At 54.1% G+C, this 19,735-nt stretch overlaps 1 protein-coding gene across 4 annotated transcripts in view; it reads left to right on the top strand.

Annotated features, from left to right (window-relative positions):
* Hip1 (huntingtin interacting protein 1) overlaps positions 1-19,735 on the top strand; it is a 138,878-nt gene that overhangs the window by 93,027 nt on the left and 26,116 nt on the right. For all 4 annotated transcript variants that reach the window (XM_047533327.1, XM_047533326.1, XM_047533329.1 and 1 more), the window contains exons 3-8: positions 1,543-1,685; positions 1,844-1,900; positions 6,840-6,920; positions 11,685-11,761; positions 12,283-12,344; positions 17,341-17,481. In XM_047533327.1, coding sequence (XP_047389283.1) covers positions 1,543-1,685; positions 1,844-1,900; positions 6,840-6,920; positions 11,685-11,761; positions 12,283-12,344; positions 17,341-17,481 — 561 coding nt within the window. The remainder of the gene's footprint in view (positions 1-1,542; positions 1,686-1,843; positions 1,901-6,839; positions 6,921-11,684; positions 11,762-12,282; positions 12,345-17,340; positions 17,482-19,735) is intronic.

Raw genomic sequence — 19,735 nt, 5'->3', positions numbered from 1 at the left:
GTGGATAAAAGCGGAAACCATCAGTTCCCTACAACAGGGGTTTAAGGGCCTGTTGAAGAGATCGAGGAACATGCATCTTTTATCAGCTATCCTAGATGCCACCTGAATAAGCCTCAGCAAGCCTGACCCCAGGAGTGCCGTTCAGACAGTCACTTACCATGGATGCTCAACAGGGAGCTAGCTGGCCCCCACGTGGTGTCCACTCATGGCAGGCCTGGACTGATCTTAGATTTTCTTACTGTACCTGGTGTATAATCAGGGCATTAAAAATGCCCATAAAACAAAAAACGACAGGAGGCTCCTCTGGCTTCTTTCAAAGTCGGGGTGCCCGGCTGGCTCTGTGCCTGTTCTGGCTTCAGTCTAGGCAGACTGCTCTCGGGTATCGTGAGCGCCGTCAGCCGTGCCAGGGAAAGGAGCTGCCCACCTCTCCTGTTGCTTCCTTCTACTCTGAACAGAAACCCAAAGTCTCGCTTCATAAAAGACTTCAGAGACCACACCAGCACCAAAACCTGCTTCTGGCCTCCAGGCCTGAAAGTGGAGGCAGGCCCACCCCCTTGAGAGGAAAATTTCATCCGGGAGAGGGAAGTGACAGCCCCTTCCAGCTCGGAAGCAAAGTGACCCACGTCCTGAATGAATCCTCGGCCCGTGACCTGAGGCCAGGTCCCTGTCCTGAGTGGCACTGTGTTTTTCTCCCGAGCCTGGATAAGGGGAGGCCACATCCAGAGTCCAGGGCTGAGCAGCAGGTCGGTGATGCCCAGTTACCAGGTCCTGTGACTACAGGAGGCAGGTGGAAATCCTCTCCTGCCTCCGAGAAGGCCCGGCTAATGACAGATCTGGAATGCAGAATTGAAAGCCCCCAAGGCTAGGCCAGGTGAACCTACAGACCATGGCAGGCAGCCTGCAGGGGTGCGTGCCTTGGAATCGGGTCCAGGAGCCACCCAGGACTCCACGTGCAGGAATGTCGAGGTGTCTGGGACAAGGGCACCCGAAGCCAGGCCAGGAAGGTCTGGGGGAAGGTGGGGTGCTAGGGGCGCGTGGAATTTTCAGCCAAAGCCTACTGCTGACCTGTGAGGCGTCGGGGATACTTCCCAGCACAGGACCCCTAAGAATCGGCCAGTCAGGGTGTAGGATCCCCCACAGGGCGGGGCCCTGGATGGAGTGCCGAGCACCCCCACTTGAGCAGAGCACGAGACTGAGCTCCGAGGAGACACCCTGGGTTGTTAAACATTAGCGAGGTTACCCCCAAAGGGCCCCACCACACTCCGCCCACCCAGAGGAGGGCCAGCCAGGACCACTCGTGGCCCAGGGGGCATCTGGGCAGATTAGAAACAACCCCTCTCTCCAGACACATCCCTGGGGAAATTGCCTCATAAACTAGATCTTATCAGAACATTCTGGCATTTTATCGCCAGAATGAACGTCAGCCATGAGCAGGATCCCCCGTTGGGCCATGCCATGGCCCATGCAGCTGCCTGGCCCTCCCCGGTGGCCAGCGGCCACCCGAGGCCGGACTCATGTCTGTGTTTTCCATGACCCCCTCACCTTGCATCCTGGGCACCCACCACGAGAAGGGGGCGCAGACCTTCTGGTCTGTGGTCAGCCGGCTGCCTCTCTCGAGCAACGCCATGCTCTGCTGGAAGTTCTGCCACGTGTTCCACAAGCTCCTCCGCGACGGACACCCAAACGTGAGTCCCTGGGGCTACAGCGGGGCGGGGACCCCTGGTGGAGTGATGGCAGGGCCACGGGTGGTCCACTGCCACACTGCCCCTCCTCTCGGCCTCCACGCCCGCCCCAGGCCAGCTCCAGCGTCCTCTGGCTGCCCCTCTGCTCTCTCCCTCTCCAGGTCCTGAAGGACTCACTGAGATACAAAAACGAACTGAGCGACATGAGCAGGATGTGGGTGAGTTCAGATGTGCACTGGGGCTGCCAGCCACGCTGTGTCCTTCCCCAGAGGCCACAGGACGGGGACCATGGGATGGAGCAAATTCATTCTTTCAGCTTGTTTAGAATTTCTCCCTGAAGGACAAGGAGGGGCTACAAGTGTCCCCCAGTAGCACCACAGTGTCCACTGCCTTGCCTGGGTCTCAGGAAGCTGCAGAAGAGTTCCAAGGCCTGGGAGCCTCTCTTGCTAAGGGAAGCTGATCTCTTGACACTGTCTGGGCATTGGGATTCCTCAGCAGGGACATTGCCACAATTCTGCTTCTTCCCTTCTGTTGGGGACTAGCATTTTTAATTCTTTTTTTTTTTTTTTTTTTTGGCAGTGCTGGGGATTGAACCCAGGGCCTTGTGCTTGCGAGGCGAGCACTCTACCAACTGAGCTATATCCCCAGTCCCAGCATTTTTAATTCTTAATGCCAGTGCCTTTTCTTTCCTATCTGAGGATTCTCAATGCCTTAGCACAAGTGGGGAGGTGGATGGCAATCTCAGAATCAATTGAAAGAGCATTTCTAGCCAGGCGCAGTGGTGCACACCTGTAATTCCAGTGGCTTAGGAGGCTGAGTTAGGAGGATTCTGAGTTCAAAGTCAGCCTCAGCAAATTAGCAAGGCCCTAAGCAACTCAGTGAGACCCTGTCTCTAAATAAAATACAAAATAGGGCTGGGGATGTGGTTTAGTGGTTAAGTGCCCTTGGGTTCAATCCCTGATACCAAAAAAAAAAAAAAAAAAAAAAAAAGCATTTCTGTACATACCCAGATCCTTCTGGATTCTGACATTCAAGGGATGTATGTGTGAAGGAGTTGACATTTTGAAAAATCTCCCTGGTTGATTCTGATAGATGCTTATACACCCACCAGTTGAGAACTACTATTTTAACCTTTTTGCTCAGTCTTAACTGTATCTGTCTGCATTCACAAGATATTAGTGATTATATGGTCCAGTTTACGTATCATAAGTGAGGGAATACAGGCTCAGAGAGGGAAGCCTCTTATCCAAAATTCACAAGGCAAGTTACCTGAACAAAGCTGAGTGACCATCCGAATCTCCCAAGTGCATGCTGGGAGGCTTTTCCTATGGCATGAAAGCTTAGGTTCATATCTTTTTTGTTAGAATTTGCCTGGTATATCTTTCTCCACCCTTTTCTTTCAACTTTCCAATATTTCCATGTTTTTAGAGTGTCCCTTGTGGATAGCATTCAGTTGAATTTTATTTTATTTTATTTTTTTGATAATAGGGTCTCCCTGTGTTGCCCAGGCTAGCCACAAAAGATACTGATTTTTGTTTGTTTTTTATTCAAGTTGGCAGTCTTTGCCTTTTAACTAGATATTTGGTACGTTTATGTTTATTATAATATAAGAGATGTTTAGATTTATATTTTCCAACTTTTTGGTTGTTGTTGATGTTTGGGGACTTTGTGGAGTGGAGGTTTATGCTGTGGATTGAACTCTGGGCTGTGTGCATGCTAAGCACACCTCTGAGTTAAGTGTGGCTTAGCTTCCAGCCACTTTGGCTCCCAACTTACTTTGTGCTTCCTTTTGTCCCATCTGTTCTTGTTCTATTTTGCATTCATTGCTTTCTTTTGGATCGATTGGGGTTCTCTCATCACTAACTGAGAGGTTAAAATTTTCTTTTTAAATATTTCAGTATGTTCTTTAATAATTACAAAATGCTTGCTTAGTTTATCGAGGTCTGCGTTTCATATCTGCATCTGTTTCCTATGGAACGCAAAGGCCTTAGAATATTTTAATAACATCCACTCCTTCAACTTGTATGTTATCGTCATGTGTTTTCGTTTGGGTTGTTTTTCTTTTTAGACCCTATACAATATTGTTTTAATTGTTTTATTTTGTACTTGTCTCAGATCTCTCATCTGGGATCACTTTCTGCCCAAGTTATTTCTCTCAGAAATTTCTTTTTTTTTTTGGGGGGGGGGTTGGGTAACTGGGGATTAAACTCAGGGTCACTCAACCACTGAGCCACAACCCCAGCTCTCTTTTGTATTTTTTATTTAGAGACAGGGTCTCACTGAGTTGCTTAGCACCTCGCTTTTGCTGAGGCTGGCTTTGCACTCACTATCCTCCTTCCTCAGCCTCCCGAGCTGCTGGGATTACAGGAGTGGGTCACCATGCCCAGCTTCTCTCAGAGCTTTCCATACTGAAGAGTCTGCTGGTGGCAAACATTTTTGCTTTTTGAGAATGTCCTGACTCAGCCTCATTTGTGGAAGATACCTTCTTTGGGTTTAGGATTCTAGGGGGACAGTTATTTTCCCTCAGCACAGGAAGTCTGCTGTTCAAGCAACCCTTCCACTGACGCTGGGCTGCCATCATTTTCTTGAAGTCAGCTGTGAAACTCACTGTTGCTCCTTTGCAGCTAATCTGTGATTTTTCTCTGGCCATTTTTAAGATTTTAGAACGTGTCTAGGGGTAAATTTATTTTGGATTCTTTAAACCTCTTTAATCTTCAGGTCAGCATCTTTGATCAGTCATGAGACGTTCTCACTGTCGTAAACACTGCCCTTGCCCTTTTCTGTCTCATCCTGCACCTTGGTTAGACCCTGTCAGTCTCTCTCGCCGTGTCTCTGAGCAGCCGCTGTTTTGAATTTTCCTACCTATTTGCCTCTGCTGCATTCTGGATAATTTCATCAGTTAGATTTCAGTTCCCTGTTCCCTCTTCAGCTGTGGCTAATCTGTTAAACCTCTCCATAAAGCTTTCAGTTTTAGTATGGTTTTCATTTCTTGAAATACTTTTTTAAAAAAAATCTGCTTGGGCCAGGTATGGTGTCACACACCTGTAATCCCAGCTGCTTGGGAGGCTGAGGCAGGAGGATTCCAAGTTTGAGGCCAGCCTCAGCAACTTAGTGAGACTCTGTCTCAGAATAAAAAATGCAAAGGGCTGAGGATGTGGCTCAGTGGTGAAGCACCCCTGAGTTCCATCTCCAGTACTGAAAAAAAAAGAAAAATGTTGTTTGGTATCCCTCACAGTTTCTTTTGCCCAGCATGGACTCTCTTACTTCTTAGATGTATTAGGTGTAATCGTTTCGTGTATCACTTTTTGTGATTCCATTTTCTGAAGTCCTTGGAGATCTGTTCCTGCTGAATGCCATTTTTGGTGGATTTTGCTCACATTACGTATTTTCTTTTTGTGCTGCTTTATTTTCCACTGCGAGGTACTCAGTTTCCTCGCACTTTTATTTGTGGAAATTCTTTGAAGTCAATAACAAAGGCAGGTTTCTCCAGAGAGAACTGGCTATTTGCTTCCATTGAGATTACTTTAAATTAAGTTCTCAGCAGAAGGTTTTGTGAATTCTGGGAAGATCCCCTTGAGGACTGGCTCATGGGTCCAATCCCCAGTGGTGAATTCTCTCTGATCATACCAAGGCTTGGAGACCAGGGTTTTCATTATGATGTGCAGAGAGGACTTCCTCAGTGCCAAGCGCTGTGTGTGTGTGTGTGTGTGTCTGTCTGTCTGTCTGTCCAGCCGCCCTCCTCACCCCGGCTGTTTACCCTTTTACCAGGCTCCTCTCCCTGGGCAGCTGGGAGCATGGCCTCCTGCCCACTGCCTGGCCCTTGAGGCCCAGGGTCACCTCCCTGCTCAGCCGGCATTCCAGTCGCCTCAGTGCCCAGGTTTACTCCATCCCTGGCTCAGGGCTCTTATTCTCAGTAGTTCTCAGGGAACGGTCACCCCAGGTGCTCGGCCTACCTGCTTACCCCAGGCAGGATCCCCTGAACCAAGAGCCTCAGGGAGTTGGAACCGGCTTTGCTTTCTGGTTCTTGTGCATTTTCGTGTTAAATCAGCTCTGACAGCGAGAATACCTTTGCTCCTTTCTCTTCCTTGCAGCAATTTCCCATCTTTCTAGAATGAATAAGTCTGCCATAAAGATCAGTAGAATGTGAAGTGTTCCCAGGAGCTTATGTCACTTAAGTGACCGTTGTCACCTCCTCTGGGCCCTCCCTTCCTTCAGGGAAGGTCCTGGGGCCTCTCTGGTGTGTTTCAGGGATGGTCCTTTATTCTGCCCCAGAGGACCTGGGCACACGTGAAAGAAGATGCTGGAGTCAGAACTCATGCAGAACCACAGCTATTCAGTTGAGGTCCCTTGTGCCCCATTCCTCTCCTCTCTTGCTGATAACCGGCTGTTGCCAACGTTACTCTGCTAATTTAACTTCTTCCCGGAGCGACTTTACTGTGCCCCGATAGCCTAGAGCTAGACTGCTGTAGGACTGCTCAGTGGAGACTTAAAATCCTTAAATGAAAATCCTTGTCCAGAATTTACCCAAAGGAAGTCCTTGTATTTGTCTATCACAATGCAAGCCGGGCACAGTGGTGCACACCTGTAGTCCCAGCTACTGGGAAGGCTGAGACAGGAGGATTGCTTGAGACCAGCCTGGGTGATTTAGAGCCATCCTGTCTCAAAAATAAATAAATAAAATGAAATCATGCTGTAAAAATACATGATAGGACATACTCATAATGTATGAGGCAATCACTAAAAATGACCATACAGAAAAAAATGAGGTGAAATTGCAATATATTATGTGAAAAAATAAATCAAGGCGGGGTGCAGTGGCACACGCCTAAAATCCTAGTGACTTGGGAGGCTGAGGCCAGAGGATTGCAAGTTGGAGGCCAGCCTTAGTAGTTTAGCAAGGCCCTAAGCAATTTAGTGAGACCCTGTCTGAACACCAAAAAATGATAGGGACTAGGGATGTGGCTCAGTGGTAGAGCCTCTCTGGGTTCAATCCCCAGATTGAAAACAAAAATGATATATTTTCCACAATTTTTTGTCACCAATATCTGTTATTTTCATAGTCAGAAAAAGAAATTCTTTACATGGGAAGCCCTGGCTGCAGGTCTCCACTCCCGTGTCCTCTGTGTTGACCTCTGCTTTCTTGCCTCTTCCTGGAAGGGTCACCTGAGCGAGGGGTACGGGCAGCTCTGCAGCATCTACCTCAAACTGCTGAGAACGAAGATGGAGTACCACACCAAGGTGAGTCCTGCTGCCCCTGGCGGCTCCTCCCCTCGCCCCCAGCCCCTCCCGTCGAACTGTCAGGCCTGGGGAATGTTCTGGGCTGCTCAGGGAGTGTGCGTCCTGCATCCACGCTGAGTGATAGGAAGGCGGTCGACGGGGCCACCACCATCAGGCTCCTGCACGTGACATGGGACGGGGGTTTGTTCCCTGTTTTGCAAAAAAGGAAGCATATCACCTGGTTGCTTTTCAGATGTTAGGGAGGCACCGATTTTACTGTCAATACAAATAAAGAGCCCAGTGCAGTGGTGCACACCTGTAAACCCAGCGGCCCGGGAGGCTGAGGCAGGAGGACGGCAAGGTCAAAGCCAGCCTCAGCAACGTGGCAAGGCCCTAAGCAACTCAGTGAGACCCTGTCTTAATAAGATACAAAAAGGGACTGGGGATGTGGCTCAGTGGTTAAGCACCCCTGGATTCAATTCCCCATACCATTAAAATTAAAAAAGACCCCACTGAAGTTTCCACGCAGAACCTTCTTTCGACCGGGCTTGGGCTTTGGTCACGAGCATTTCTCACGTGTACAGATCTGCGTGCCTAGAGCCAGAGGGCACCTGGGGAAGTAAAGACGACCTGCCCTTGGGCCTCACAGGCTCCGGGCAGGGAGCTCCCGGCTCACGGGAGCCAGGTGGTGCCGGCCTCGCCAGGCCTGTGGCAGCCCCGGGGGACCTTGGAGGCAGGGTCAGGGGCATGTAGGTGGCAGGAGCAGAGTGGCCGCCAGGTGGGAGAGAAAGCAGGTGGAGCTGGGGACTGGGAGGGGACGCGGAGGCCTCCTCTCAGGGTCTCCGCCTCTGTCTTCTCCACCACTCCAAGGCCGCTTCAACCCACACATCCTGTGCCACTATCTTAAATGTGCACCTGTGGCATCCAGTCCTCACGGCAGCGTGCCAGTGGGGGTGACCACGTCCCAGGAGATGGACTCTGAGTGGGAATGCGAAGCCAGGCCCATCAGCCACCTCCGCGGTGCCCAGGGGCTGCCGTGGGCCAGAACAGGTCGGGTCTAAAGAGAGAAGGGCCACGCTGTGTCCCCACTTCCGCGAGTCTCCCAGTTCACTGGGGCAGACGACCAGGGCGGAGAAGGTGGAGAGCGGTGGACTAGTGTGGAGGGCAGCAGGAGGCGGCACCTGAGCGTGGGGGGCCTGCCTGTCCCAGCCTGGGCACGGGGACAGTGGCCGCAGACGGTAAGCTGAGCAGGAAGCTTGGTTCTCTGCCACAGCACACGTCACTCCAGCGGTGTGGCCAGACTCCACAGCAGCTTCTTCTTGGCTCTCATGTTCTCTGTTGGTCAGGAGTCCTGGGAGGGCCTGGCTGGGCACTTCTGGCCCGAGGTCCCCAGTGTGTTCGCAGTCAGTGCTGGCCAGGGCCGGGACCGTGAGGCTGCAGCCCAGCTGCCGGGACTGGCCTGCTTCCCACCCTCCTGCAATGTAACGCCTCCGAGACCCCATTCTGCCACGGGCTGGCTAGAGAGGAGGTGACTGTGGTAGGAGAGCCGCTGAGTACTCCAGGCAGAGGGAGCCGTGGAGACCTAGGGACACGAGGCCTGGAACAACTTGGCGTTCCTGTGAATCTGCGTTAGGCTGGAACGTGGGCAAGGCAGCACAGGACCAGGGACCAAGCAGCTGCAGGAAACCACCCCAGTCCCTGAGGCCTCGGCACCCACCTGGGCACCCCTTGTACTGCTCTGCACCCAGGGGAGACCCGGGTGTAAAGAGCGATCTCCACACTTTAGGGTGTCCTTCCTGGGGCGTTGTGCAAGGTGGACTTGAAAGACCTAGCTGTCCGTGTGACTGACGATGAGGGCCAGAATTAGGGTGGTGGCCCCTGGAACTGACAGAGCAGGGGAGACTGCCTGAAGATCAGCAGGAGGTGGGGGCCATGCGAAGGGGCCAGGTCACAGGAAGAGAGGCAAGGGTACAGGAGGGCAGGAATTCCAAGTCAGGAAGCACAGAACTGGGCCGGGCATGGTGATCGACGCCTGTGATCCCAGTGGCTCCGGAGGCTGAGGCAGGAGGATCGAGAGTTCAAAACCAGCCTCAGCAACTTAGTGAGGCCATAAGCAACTCAGTGAGACCCTGTCTCTAAATAAAATACAGAAAAGGACTGGGGATGTAGCTTACTGGTTAAGTTCTTCTGGGTTCAATCCCTGGTGCCAAAAAGAAAAGAAGAGGAGGAGGAGGAAGAGGAAGAAGAGGAAGAGGAAGAAGAGGAGCAGAACTGGGGACTCTGGACTGGGGCTCCTTGAAGCACAGAGGACAGGTGTCTGCCTCCTGGATTCTGCTGAGCTTCTATCCCAGAATGGTCCTCAGTCCGACTTTGCTGAATGAGACAGAATGAACCAGAGACTAGGTGGGCTCTGACCCCCCAGGAGGGGCTGGCCTGAGTAAGGAGGGACTCTTCTTCCTCCTCTGGGGCCAGAGGAAAGGAAGGGCCCCAGGGACATCCGAAGCTGGGAGGAGAGTGGGCAGCAGGACCTGAGGCATTGCCGAGTGGTCTGAGAAGGAAGGTCACCTCTGAGGGCCGCATGGGCGGAATTCCAGGCCTGAGAGGGGAACAGCTGTTGACGGAAGGTGAACAGGTAGGGCAATAGCAAGGACCACGAAGGGGCGGTTATGGACTGAACGTTTGTGGCCCCCAGATGGACATCTGGAAGCCCCAGGCCCCCAGGAGGTGGCATTAGGGGCCTTTGGAGGTGACAGTTCGTGGGGGTGGAGCCCTCACGTTGGGGTGAGAGAGGAGCGAGCTTACTTCTCCCTGCCATGTGGGGACAGAACCAGGAGGGCCCTCACCAGGAGCCAAACCTGCCTGCACCTTGATCTTGGGCTTCCCGGCGTCCAGCACTGTGAGGAGTCAGTGTCTGTTACCTCAGCTGTCCTGTCTGCAGCCCGAGCTGACTCAGATGGGTGCTGAGGACCCAGAGCGTGAATGCACAGTGACTCCAGGTGTCCAGGCACGTTTGCTTAAGCTGGTCCTAGTATACAGCACGTGACGAGGGTCTAAGCCCAGCAGATTCAGTAGCAGTGTGGTGGGAGACAGCAGCTGGACCACAGGAGCACGGGAGGAGGGACCCGGGCTCCAGTCTGGTGTCCAGGGGGCAGAGAGGCTAGGAGGAGAGCAAGCATGTAGGCGTGGGACGTCCCTGAGACAGAGCAGGAGGAGCAGGTGGATGCGAGGGCAGAGAGGACAGCAGGGCAGGACCTGGATGTAGAGCCAGGGTGAGGGTCTGCGATGGCGGAGTCGGTAGAGAGGCAGCTCTAGCCATGGCAGGTCCTGAGCAGGTGGGCGGAGGCACAGGTACCGGAATTGAGGTGGCCTGGGGTTGTATGGCAGCGTGTGGGTCTTGGCACACGGGAAGGCAGTGACCTGGATGCCAGGGACCAGAGTGAGTCCTGGGTAGTGACCAGGAGGTGGCAGGAACCAGTGATGAGCTGCAGCAGGCACAGACAGGCATCTCGTGGCTGGAACAGGCCGGGTCAGTTGTGAAGAAGTCCCCTGCCCATGAGCACCCGTACCTACGGGAACGCCAGTGCCGAGCTCCCCCCAGGGCAGCGAGTCAGGTCAGCTCAGCCCCTCCAAGACAAGACCCTGCACCACTCTGACTCCCACTCCGGCCTGCACCTCCAGCCCCTGCCCAGTGTACCTCTGCACCCAGGGCTGACCTGGAGTGTGCCACGTCTGGGCTTCTGCTCCGGCCCACGTGACTCACAGCCAATCCCGGTTTCCTCGGTCCTAAAACGGAAGTCACTATTTCTGCCCCTCAGGCTGTCGGGAAGATGAAGGAAGGCCCATCAAGGCCTTGCAGGGTCTGGCCAGGGGCATAGGCCCTTGCCCCTCTGCCCAGGCCTGTCCCCACCATGCTGCCACGCAGAGGCTCCGTCACGTGCAGGCTGTGCTCCTGCCTGGCCGGTCACCTGAGGCTAAGGAAACACGGCGCTGGACCTCTCCCCAGACTCAGATTCAGTAGAGCTGGGGGGGCCTGGGCGGGCATTTCTAGCAAGTTCTAGATGGTGCTGGACCACATGAGCAGCACCGTTGCTGAAGACTCTGGGGTGAGATGAAGCAGAAGGACGGACTCCCCACCCCACCCCCTTTAGCTCTGGGGTCCCATCTTCGCAGCCTGGGGTCTTTGCTCTGGAATTTGGAAGCCCCTGGTGGAGTGGCCCCATCTCTCTGTGACTCTCCTGGCTCTCCAGGTCCATCCACTCTGGACAGACCCCATGGATGAAGAGAATGATGTAGCTCTCGAAAGATTTCTCTCAGCTTTGGGGCTGCATTACATAATATTTTCCTGCCATGGAGTTTATTTTTCTAATGATGTTTTTCAAAAGCTAAGGAGAGGATGACCTTACTGTCCCTGAGCTTAGAGCAGCAACTCCAGGCAGAGGACAGCAGGAAGGCTGGATCGGAGTCAGAATGGACAGGATAAATTAATAGCCCTGCCCCACGACTGGTGGATGATTGATAGGCAAGCGCTGTCACGCGCAGGGTTTCACAGGAGAGCGTGTGCAGAATGTTCCAGAGCTCAGAGTGCAAGGGGAGCCCTCTCCTCACTCAGAGGGTGGAGTGGAGCCGTCCTCTCTGGCATGGATGCTGGGTGTTTGCTGAGTCCGTCGAGGCATCCGTGTGTGCGTCCCAGGAGCCCAGGCACCTGTGGGCTTGCTGTGTTCCGCTGGGTGCGGATGGCTTGTTGGCTCGGTGGCCTCTGACCTCCGTCCTCTGCCTCCCTTCCAGAACCCCAGGTTCCCATGCAACCTTCAGATGAGTGACCGACAGCTGGATGAGGCTGGAGAAAGTGACGTCAACAACTTGTAAGAGGCAGTCCTCATGCCCTGGGCCCAGGGGGACAACAGCAATTGTCATTTGTCACTTCCCGTTAGTGTCACAGAGGGCCTGATGCTAGGGGCAGAGGCTGGGGTGGGGACTGACGCTCCTGGGTGTCTGACAACCACTTCCTCCCACTGTGCCATCCAGAGCCACTGCCTGGCACCCACTCCCCAGCTTCCCTCTGCCTCACCCTGGGCTCCCACCCGACCCTGGCGCCTGTCCTTCCCCTTCCCCGCGTCACTGGGGGCTCTTTGTCCTTCCTGGTCTTCAGATGGCCTGAGTGCCCACTCTGGTGAGAGCCGAGGTGGCAGCCAGGTGTGTGCATGTGCGTTAGTGCTCACGTGTGTGCCCGGGCTTGGAGCGGGGGTGGGGGGTGGGCAGGTCAGAGACTGGCCTGGGGCCGGGTGGAGCCCAGCGGTTAAGCCCGGGCCCAGCCTGTGAGAGGCCCGGGCTCGAGCCACACACACCACGACAGGGACTCCGAGTTCCTCTCTTCTTGGGTCAGTTTCCAGCTAACAGTGGAGATGTTTGACTACCTGGAGTGTGAACTGAACCTCTTCCAAACCGGTGAGTCTCTTCCCTTCCGTCTCACCTGGGCCCCCAGAGTTACCGTGTCCCCGCCTGGTTCCCCTCTCGGCCCCTGCCAGCCATCTCCCTTCCGCTGCCCAGCACACCGGCAGGAGGGTGCAGCTGCTCACCCCTGTCTCTGCGCTCTCGATTCAGGGAGGGGCTGAAGCGCCTGTACTGAAGCCAGTGATTCCGAATCAGAGCAGAAAACGCGTACCGCTGCCTCCTTCCTAAAGCCCAGGCCACCAGGACAGGTCTTAGCTCGCTGACAGCCAGTGGACTGTGGCCACAGCCCCAGCCAGTCCTTTGGCCCGTCTGCCATCAGAGCTGGGCCTTTGCTCAGGTCTGATTTCTTCCAGGAGGAAGGCCTCGTGCCTGCTGTTTAACTGCAGCCATGGGGTAAAGCTGGTCAAGCTGGGTTGTCACCCAAGTCCACGGGGGCAGCTCACGACGTCCTACTGTGCTACCAGGTGTAGCTGGCCACCCTGCCAAGCGCTCTGGGGCCTCCAGACCCTCAGCGGCTGGCACCTCCCTCCTCCGGGGTCTCTCTTCCCCTCACCTCCCAGCTGGGCTCCTTCCCTGGGCGATGGAAGGACAAGGTGCTGAGATTCGAGGTGTTTCTCACAAGTGCTGATGGAAAGAGGACGGGTGTTCTCACTCAGGCTTGGCCTTCTCAGCGAGGGGACGCGTAGGCGGCTCGCCTGGATTCCAGCTCCCTTCAGCGAGTTGACCTGTGCGACACATGCCTCCTAGTGTCCTGTTCTGACCCAGCGCCGGTCTAAGCCTGCGGCGGGGCAGGCCACGCGCCATGCTTTGACCAGTCAGCCCAGCTAGGATGTGGTCAGAGCAGCCCTAGGGACCCCGGGAAACGGCATGTGGGGAGACGAAGGAACCAGAGACCCGCAGCAGCAGGGCCTTCCATGAAGTGGGCAGAGGCCCGGAAACAAAAATCTGTGGAGTAGATCCCTGCCTGCGCCATTTCCAGTCAGTGAGGGGAGTGGTGTGGGTGGGCCCAGCAGTGTTTTTTTAAGCTTTATTTTATTTATTTATATTTTAAATGTGGTGCTGAGGATCGAACCCAGTTTCTCCCGTGTGCTAGGTGAGCCACTGAGCCACAGCCCAGCCCTAGGAGTATTTTTTATATACTCCCTAATCTCCCTAATTGTTTGCGTGATGGTACATGAACAGGTATTAATTTCTGTGGCTGACTTAATTATTTAGCATAGGAGGGAAGAGCCCAGACAGGCAATTCAGAACTCATTTATGTTTGGCTCTAGAATGTGCAAGATTTATTTCTTTTATGTATATATGTATGTATGTATGTATGTATGTATGTATGTATGTATTGGTACTAGGGATTAAACCCAGAGGTGTTTAACTACTGAGCCACATCCCCAGTCCTCTTTATATTTTGTGACAGGGTCGTACTAAGTTGCTTTGGAGGCTGACCTTGAACTTGCAATCCTCCTGCCTCAGCTTCCCAAGTTACTGGGATTACAGGCCACTGCACTGGGCTTAGAACATGCAAGATTTGAGTGTGGGTTTGTTAGTCAGCTTTTCTCCACTGTCACAAAATACCTGAAATTAACAACTTATAAGGAGGAAAACTACATTTGGCTTACTATTTCAGTCCATGGTCACTAGGCCCTATGGTTTGGGCCTGTGGCAACACAGTACATCGTGGTGGGAGCAGAGGAGGAATTCATCATATGGCAGAGGTGGCCCATTCGCCTCATGGTGGCCAGGAAGCAGAAGAGGAAGAGTCTGGGGTCTCAATATCCCCCTCAAGGGCATGCCTCCAATGACCTGACTTCCTCCCCGTAGGCTGCACCCCTTAAAGCTTCCACCCCTCTCCACAGCACCAGAGGCTGGAGACCATGCTTTTCACACGTGGGCCTTTGTGGGGCACTAAACCAAACCTCAGCAACAGGTATGGGTTATGTTCTAGGAATGGACACCCTCAGGAATTGACATCTCCAGCGTAGAGGCTGCTTGGCGGATGCAAACCCCGCCCCAGCAGTCTCGCTGCCTGCCACCACTGCGGTGGTCAGGGGAAAGCAGGTCATGTGGTTCAGTCTTGGCACTTCCTGATAGACACGTGCGCTCGGAGTAAGCAAAGGAGGAGACCGTGTCTAGAAGAGTGGAGTGGTCTGGGAGAGTGAGTGGGGTGCCCCACCTCACGAGCCCCGGTTTCCACCATTACTCGCGACCTTCACTGTTCCTTCAAGATGCCGAGCTGCTCCTCAAAACCTGGAATTCCTCTCAGCCTGGTATACAGCAAGCACTCAACAGAAAAAGGATATGCAGCAGTGAAGAAGTCACAGAACAGAGTTTGTGTGACAGCAGCTTCCAGCTCAAGACTGTGGGGACTTTGGGGTAAATGTGTTAAACGGAGTCTTAGGGTCACACCTCCCACGTCTGAGCCCCACGTCTTTCCCGAACCTCTCATGTTCAGATGCCCTGTGTTTTCGTGTCCTTGAGAGAGCGTTGGTTTGGAATCGAGATCCCTCTGTCGCATATGTCCCCACTCCACCCCAACCCAGGTGCCTACACCTGAGTGCCGCAGAAATCAGGAGAAGGTGTCAGGATGAGCCTCTAAGTCCCAGTCCGTGACCCTGGTGTGTCCTGACCAGTACCACAGGAGGGAGCCACTGGCTTTTGACGCTGTGGGAAGTAGGAGCAAGTTGCAGTTAACATTTATTTTGAAACTTGTCATTTCAAAGTGTGGTCCCCAGACCAGCAGCATCAGCATCACCTGAGAATGTGTCAAAATGAGATTCCCAGGCCCTGCCACAGACCTGCTCGGCCAGTGTCTGTGCAGGTGGAGCCCGGAGCCTGTGTTTTAACAGGTCTCCCTCCCACCCAGGCCTGCACAATCCAAAAGGGGAGCCACACAGGAGCAGAGACGGTCCCCAAGTTCCCATGGTGGGACTGGGGATTGTTCACTTCACAGTGATGCGAAAGCACATCCTAGAATCTTTCCATCCTGCATGTTCAACGTAACGTTCAATAAATGACATGAGATGTTCAGCACTTGCGCATCGAACAGGCTCTGTTGGGTGATTTTGCCCAGCTGAGGGCTGACGTGGTGTCCCGAGCACTGAGGGGGCTGGGCTGAGCCGAACGTGGACTAGGTCAGCTGCAGCAAGCCCATTCCCAGCTCAGAATGTTCTCAGCTTAGCAGGACGTAACCCCAACCCCGACTGAGGAGCGTCTGTATTTAAATTGGTTGCAATTAAATAACACCTCAGAGTCCACTCCTCAGTTGCACAAGCCATATTTTGGGCACGTTTCAAGTAGCCACGTGTGACTGACATGTTGGACGTCGTGTCCAGAGCATTTCAATATCACGGAAGTCTGTCGGGTGGCGCTGCCCCGGGGCATTCTGACGCACGCGAACGTCCGACAGCCACCAGGCTAGCAGATTGTTTCCACCCTGGTTGCGTGTTAAAGTCACCCAGGGGGCTTTTGAAAACCACCATGACCCCAACCCTACCCCAGACCAATGGACACAGAACAGGGACATGGGGACTTGAGCCAGACATTAGGAGTTTTTCAACGTCAGAGCCAAGAGCTGCCGCACACTTCACACGAGACTCTCGAGGGTTCATGAGCCCCTTGTGAGGTGTGAGCCTCACAGAAGCACCTGGAGGCAGAGGCGAGTGCCTTGGCCACGCTCACACTGCTGTAGATGGTGCGGGCACCAGGGCCGTGTCCAGACGGCGTCAAGAAGGCCACACGCAGCCCTGGAGAGGGACCAGAGTGACACCTGAGGATGGACGCCTTGCGCCGACAGCTGCTTTTAATTTGTGTCAAGAAGAAAAGCCGCCTTTCAATCAGAGCAATTTGGGGCTTTTTTTACAGCTGCCAAACTAACCCAGTTACCCGGGAACCGTGCAACCAGAGGAGGAAGAGCACGCACAGCTCTGGCCATTCCGTGCACTGGAGCTGCAGGGAGCCGTGTCCTGTTCTGCCATGGGCAGTGTCTCCAGGGACATGGGCAACCTGGGCAGGAAGGGTGACCGGTCTGACTGGGGGCAGAGATGAGGGTCTGCAGCCAGGCATCCAGTTCCTGGGTCAGGAACTTGGGCAGGGGATAAGTGTGGAGAGAATCCCTGGAATATGGAGTTGGCGGAGCCACTTCCTCTCTAGAAGTGGGGGGAGTTCAGGCAGCCCTTCCCCACAGACCTGGATGCGCCTTTGACCCCCATGGACTCCCCAGCTCCTTGGTTGGTGCTCCTGCACATCTCCCTTTGAAATGTTCCAAGAACCCCTGCAGCGAGCCACTGGGAAGCCACAGCCGAAGATCCCCTTCTTCACCTCCGGATCTGCTTGCTGGCTGCTACCAGCCACCAGGCGTGGTGCTTCCAAAGCCAGGCCATCAGGCCAGGCCCGTGTGTGAGCGGAGGGCCTGCCTGGTCGGCTCCACCGCTCCTTTCACTCCTGGAGTTCTGACGCCTCATAAGCCTGAGGGCTGCCCGGGGTCAGTCGCCCGTCCCCCATCAGATCAGAAGCTCCGGAACGTGTCAGGCCTTTCTGATCAGACTTGGGAAGGGTCGGGAAGAAAGGGATTCTTCTGCGTTCCAGGGACTGTCCCAGGGCACGAGCAGGTCTCTTCTTGCCCAGCCTGTGACAGGGCTGTGCACACAGAGGAGCCTCGGCCACCTGTTGATTGCACACCAAACATCTTGGCCGTCAGGGGCAGAGGTGCCTGGCCTAGCCGTGGTGACCACGTCGGCTCGCTGGTGAATCTTTAACTCTCAGCACGACGCTTCTTGGCTTTGTGACCACTTTCCAGTGACATAGGATCTGGTTCTTCACCTGAATGACAGGGAGACCCCCTGTCACTAGGAGTGCTGCGAGGGCTAAGTGAATTAGCTGGAGTGACGCACACAGAAGTGGCCCTGGCTCCACGCTGGGCCCTCCTCTGCGCCTCTGCAGACAGAGGCCACCTGTCCTTGCCTCACTCTGTTGCTTTCACCCCTTTGATTTCCAGTGTTCAACTCCCTGGACATGTCCCGCTCCGTGTCAGTGACGACCGCCGGGCAGTGCCGCCTCGCGCCGCTGATCCAGGTCATCCTGGACTGCAGCCACCTCTATGACTACACCGTCAAGCTTCTCTTCAAACTCCACTCCTGTGAGTACACCAGCTGGGTCTTTATCCGTGAGCCTTGGGCTGGGAGGTGGATCCCAGCCTAAGGATGTCCCTGGAGAAGTGCAGCCCAGCCACAGGCCCTTGGCTTCTGCTTGTTTCAAAAGTCCCTGGAGCTCCTGGCCATCGAGAATGGAAAGGGCTGTGCTCTAGCTCAGCAGTAGAGCACTTGCCCAGCGTGGGTGAGTGCCCGGGTTCCATCCTCAGTACCACCAAAAAAACAAAGAGAGAGAATGAAAATGGAAGAGCAGGGATCTAAATTTTGGTGGGCAAAATCAGCTCCTGGCAAGCCATTGCCATGTCCCAGGATGGTCCTGTAGTCCATCTCCAGCTCTGCTGCATCTCTGCTCCTCAAGGACATCATGTATTCTAGGACCCACCCAAAGGACAGCACCCTGGCCTCGGCCCCTGTGAGCTAAGGCAGTGATTTCCAAACCACTTATAACACCATCCCTTCGTACAGATGGAATTTTATGGAGAGATACGTAAAACAGAGCCGCCTCTGTAAGTGGGGCTGTCCCTTGCCTGGCTGCTGGTCCCAGCAGAGAGTATTTTGGAAACTACCGTTCCTGTTGAAGTTCACGTTTTTGTGTGCTGGTTCGTTTGTTTTGCGGTGATGGGGCTGGAACCCGGTCCTCAGGTGGACAAAGTGCCTGCTGGCCCCTGAGCTGCTCCCCTGCCTTGTGTGCTTCTTCTTTTAAACTGTGCCAGGCCCAGGGTCTGCTTTAGGGGGTTCAGATCTCACCGTTCCATGCAGATCCCTGTGTCCTCCTGTGGCCACACTGCAGGGTCGCCACCATGGAGGATGTACAGGAACAGTCTGCATGAGGAAAACCAAGAAAAATCTCTATGTGCGTGGACACCAGCAAGGTTTTACGGCACAGAAGGCCACATTTTAGAAATGTGGGATGAGGGACACTCCCTAACAGTGGTCGCTGACAAGTGCGGAATCTGGCTGTTTGGACAGGGTCAGAGAAGCAGCGCCACTCTGAACTCAGTGGCTTCGTGGGAGGGAGATGGGAATTTGCAGTTCTGGGATTAGAAAGGCTTTGGGTGGAAGGGCAGCCCTGCAGGGAGCCCCAGGTGGATCAGACCCCAAGAGAAGAAGGGAGAGGTGCTCAGAAGCTGACACCGATGAGCTTTTCATCGTTTCTAAGGTGCGGTCGAGCGCAGCCGTGCAGCAGAATCTCCCTGGGTTCCTGTGCCGTAGGAGACAGGAGGAGAGGTGGGCAGTTACTTGGGCCCACAGGTCTCTCTAAAGGCAGAGCGAGTTGTGAGACGCCCGTGATGGCAGGGAACTGTGTGGCGGGGAGAGTCACAGGGGCTTTAGATGGGCACAGGCTGCGCATGCCTCATCCACAGTGCCGGGTCCAGAGCGTTTCCGGCTTCGGAATTTCTCAGATTTTGGAACACTGGCGCAGACTGCCATCACCCTTGGTCTCAAGGTCCAGTGGTGCTCCCAGGGCCTTGGGTCTCAGAGCACTTCGTTGGAAGCGTTTTGCTCTCCTGATGTTCAGCTTGCAGACACTCAACTTCTTTATGCTTTTTCTCATAAACGTTTATCTTTGTCTTAGATCTATAGAAAAGTCACCAAGACAGCACAGAGGATTCCCCTTTACCTCGCAGGCAGCTCCCGCTCCTGTCCCCATGTTACGGCATGCATCCGTCACAACCTGTGAACCGCTGTGCATACCTTGCTGACTGAAGTCCATACTTACTCAGATTTCCAGTTTGTACAGGGTCCTTCTGTCCCAGACACCCGTCCAGGATACCGCATAACACTGAGTCATGTGTCCTTGGTGTCCTTGTCTCAGCTGTGAGAATTTCTCAGCCCCTCTTGGTCTTTGAGGACCTTGACAGTGTTGAGTACTGGTGAGGTTTCCTGGAGAGTGCCCCTCAATTCCTTTTTATTTATTTTTTTCCATTTTTATCATGATGTGACTGGGGTACTGGGATCAAGTGTTCTCGGGAGAAAGCTCACAGAGACCACGTTCCTTTCTGTGCACACTCACTTTGGTCCCCTCGAGTGATCATGCCTGATTCGTGTTCATACCCAGTGAGTGTCCCACCCATTCAAAAATGACTGAAATTTAGATTTTTAAAAATAAAATGAAAACTTAGTTGTGATCTGTAACTGAATTACACAGATTCCCACAGTCTTGAAGGTGAAGGGGCCCTCAGAGAATCAGCTCCATGGCGGGGGAGTGTCCCCAAGAGGTGACAGGTCACAGAGTTCAAC

This window comes from Sciurus carolinensis, chromosome 18, assembly GCF_902686445.1.
Source record: "Sciurus carolinensis chromosome 18, mSciCar1.2, whole genome shotgun sequence".
In the NCBI taxonomy this organism is placed as follows: domain Eukaryota; kingdom Metazoa; phylum Chordata; class Mammalia; order Rodentia; family Sciuridae; genus Sciurus; species Sciurus carolinensis.
Note: the sequence above shows the minus strand (reverse complement) of the source record. Positions and strands in the feature narration are given on the sequence as shown.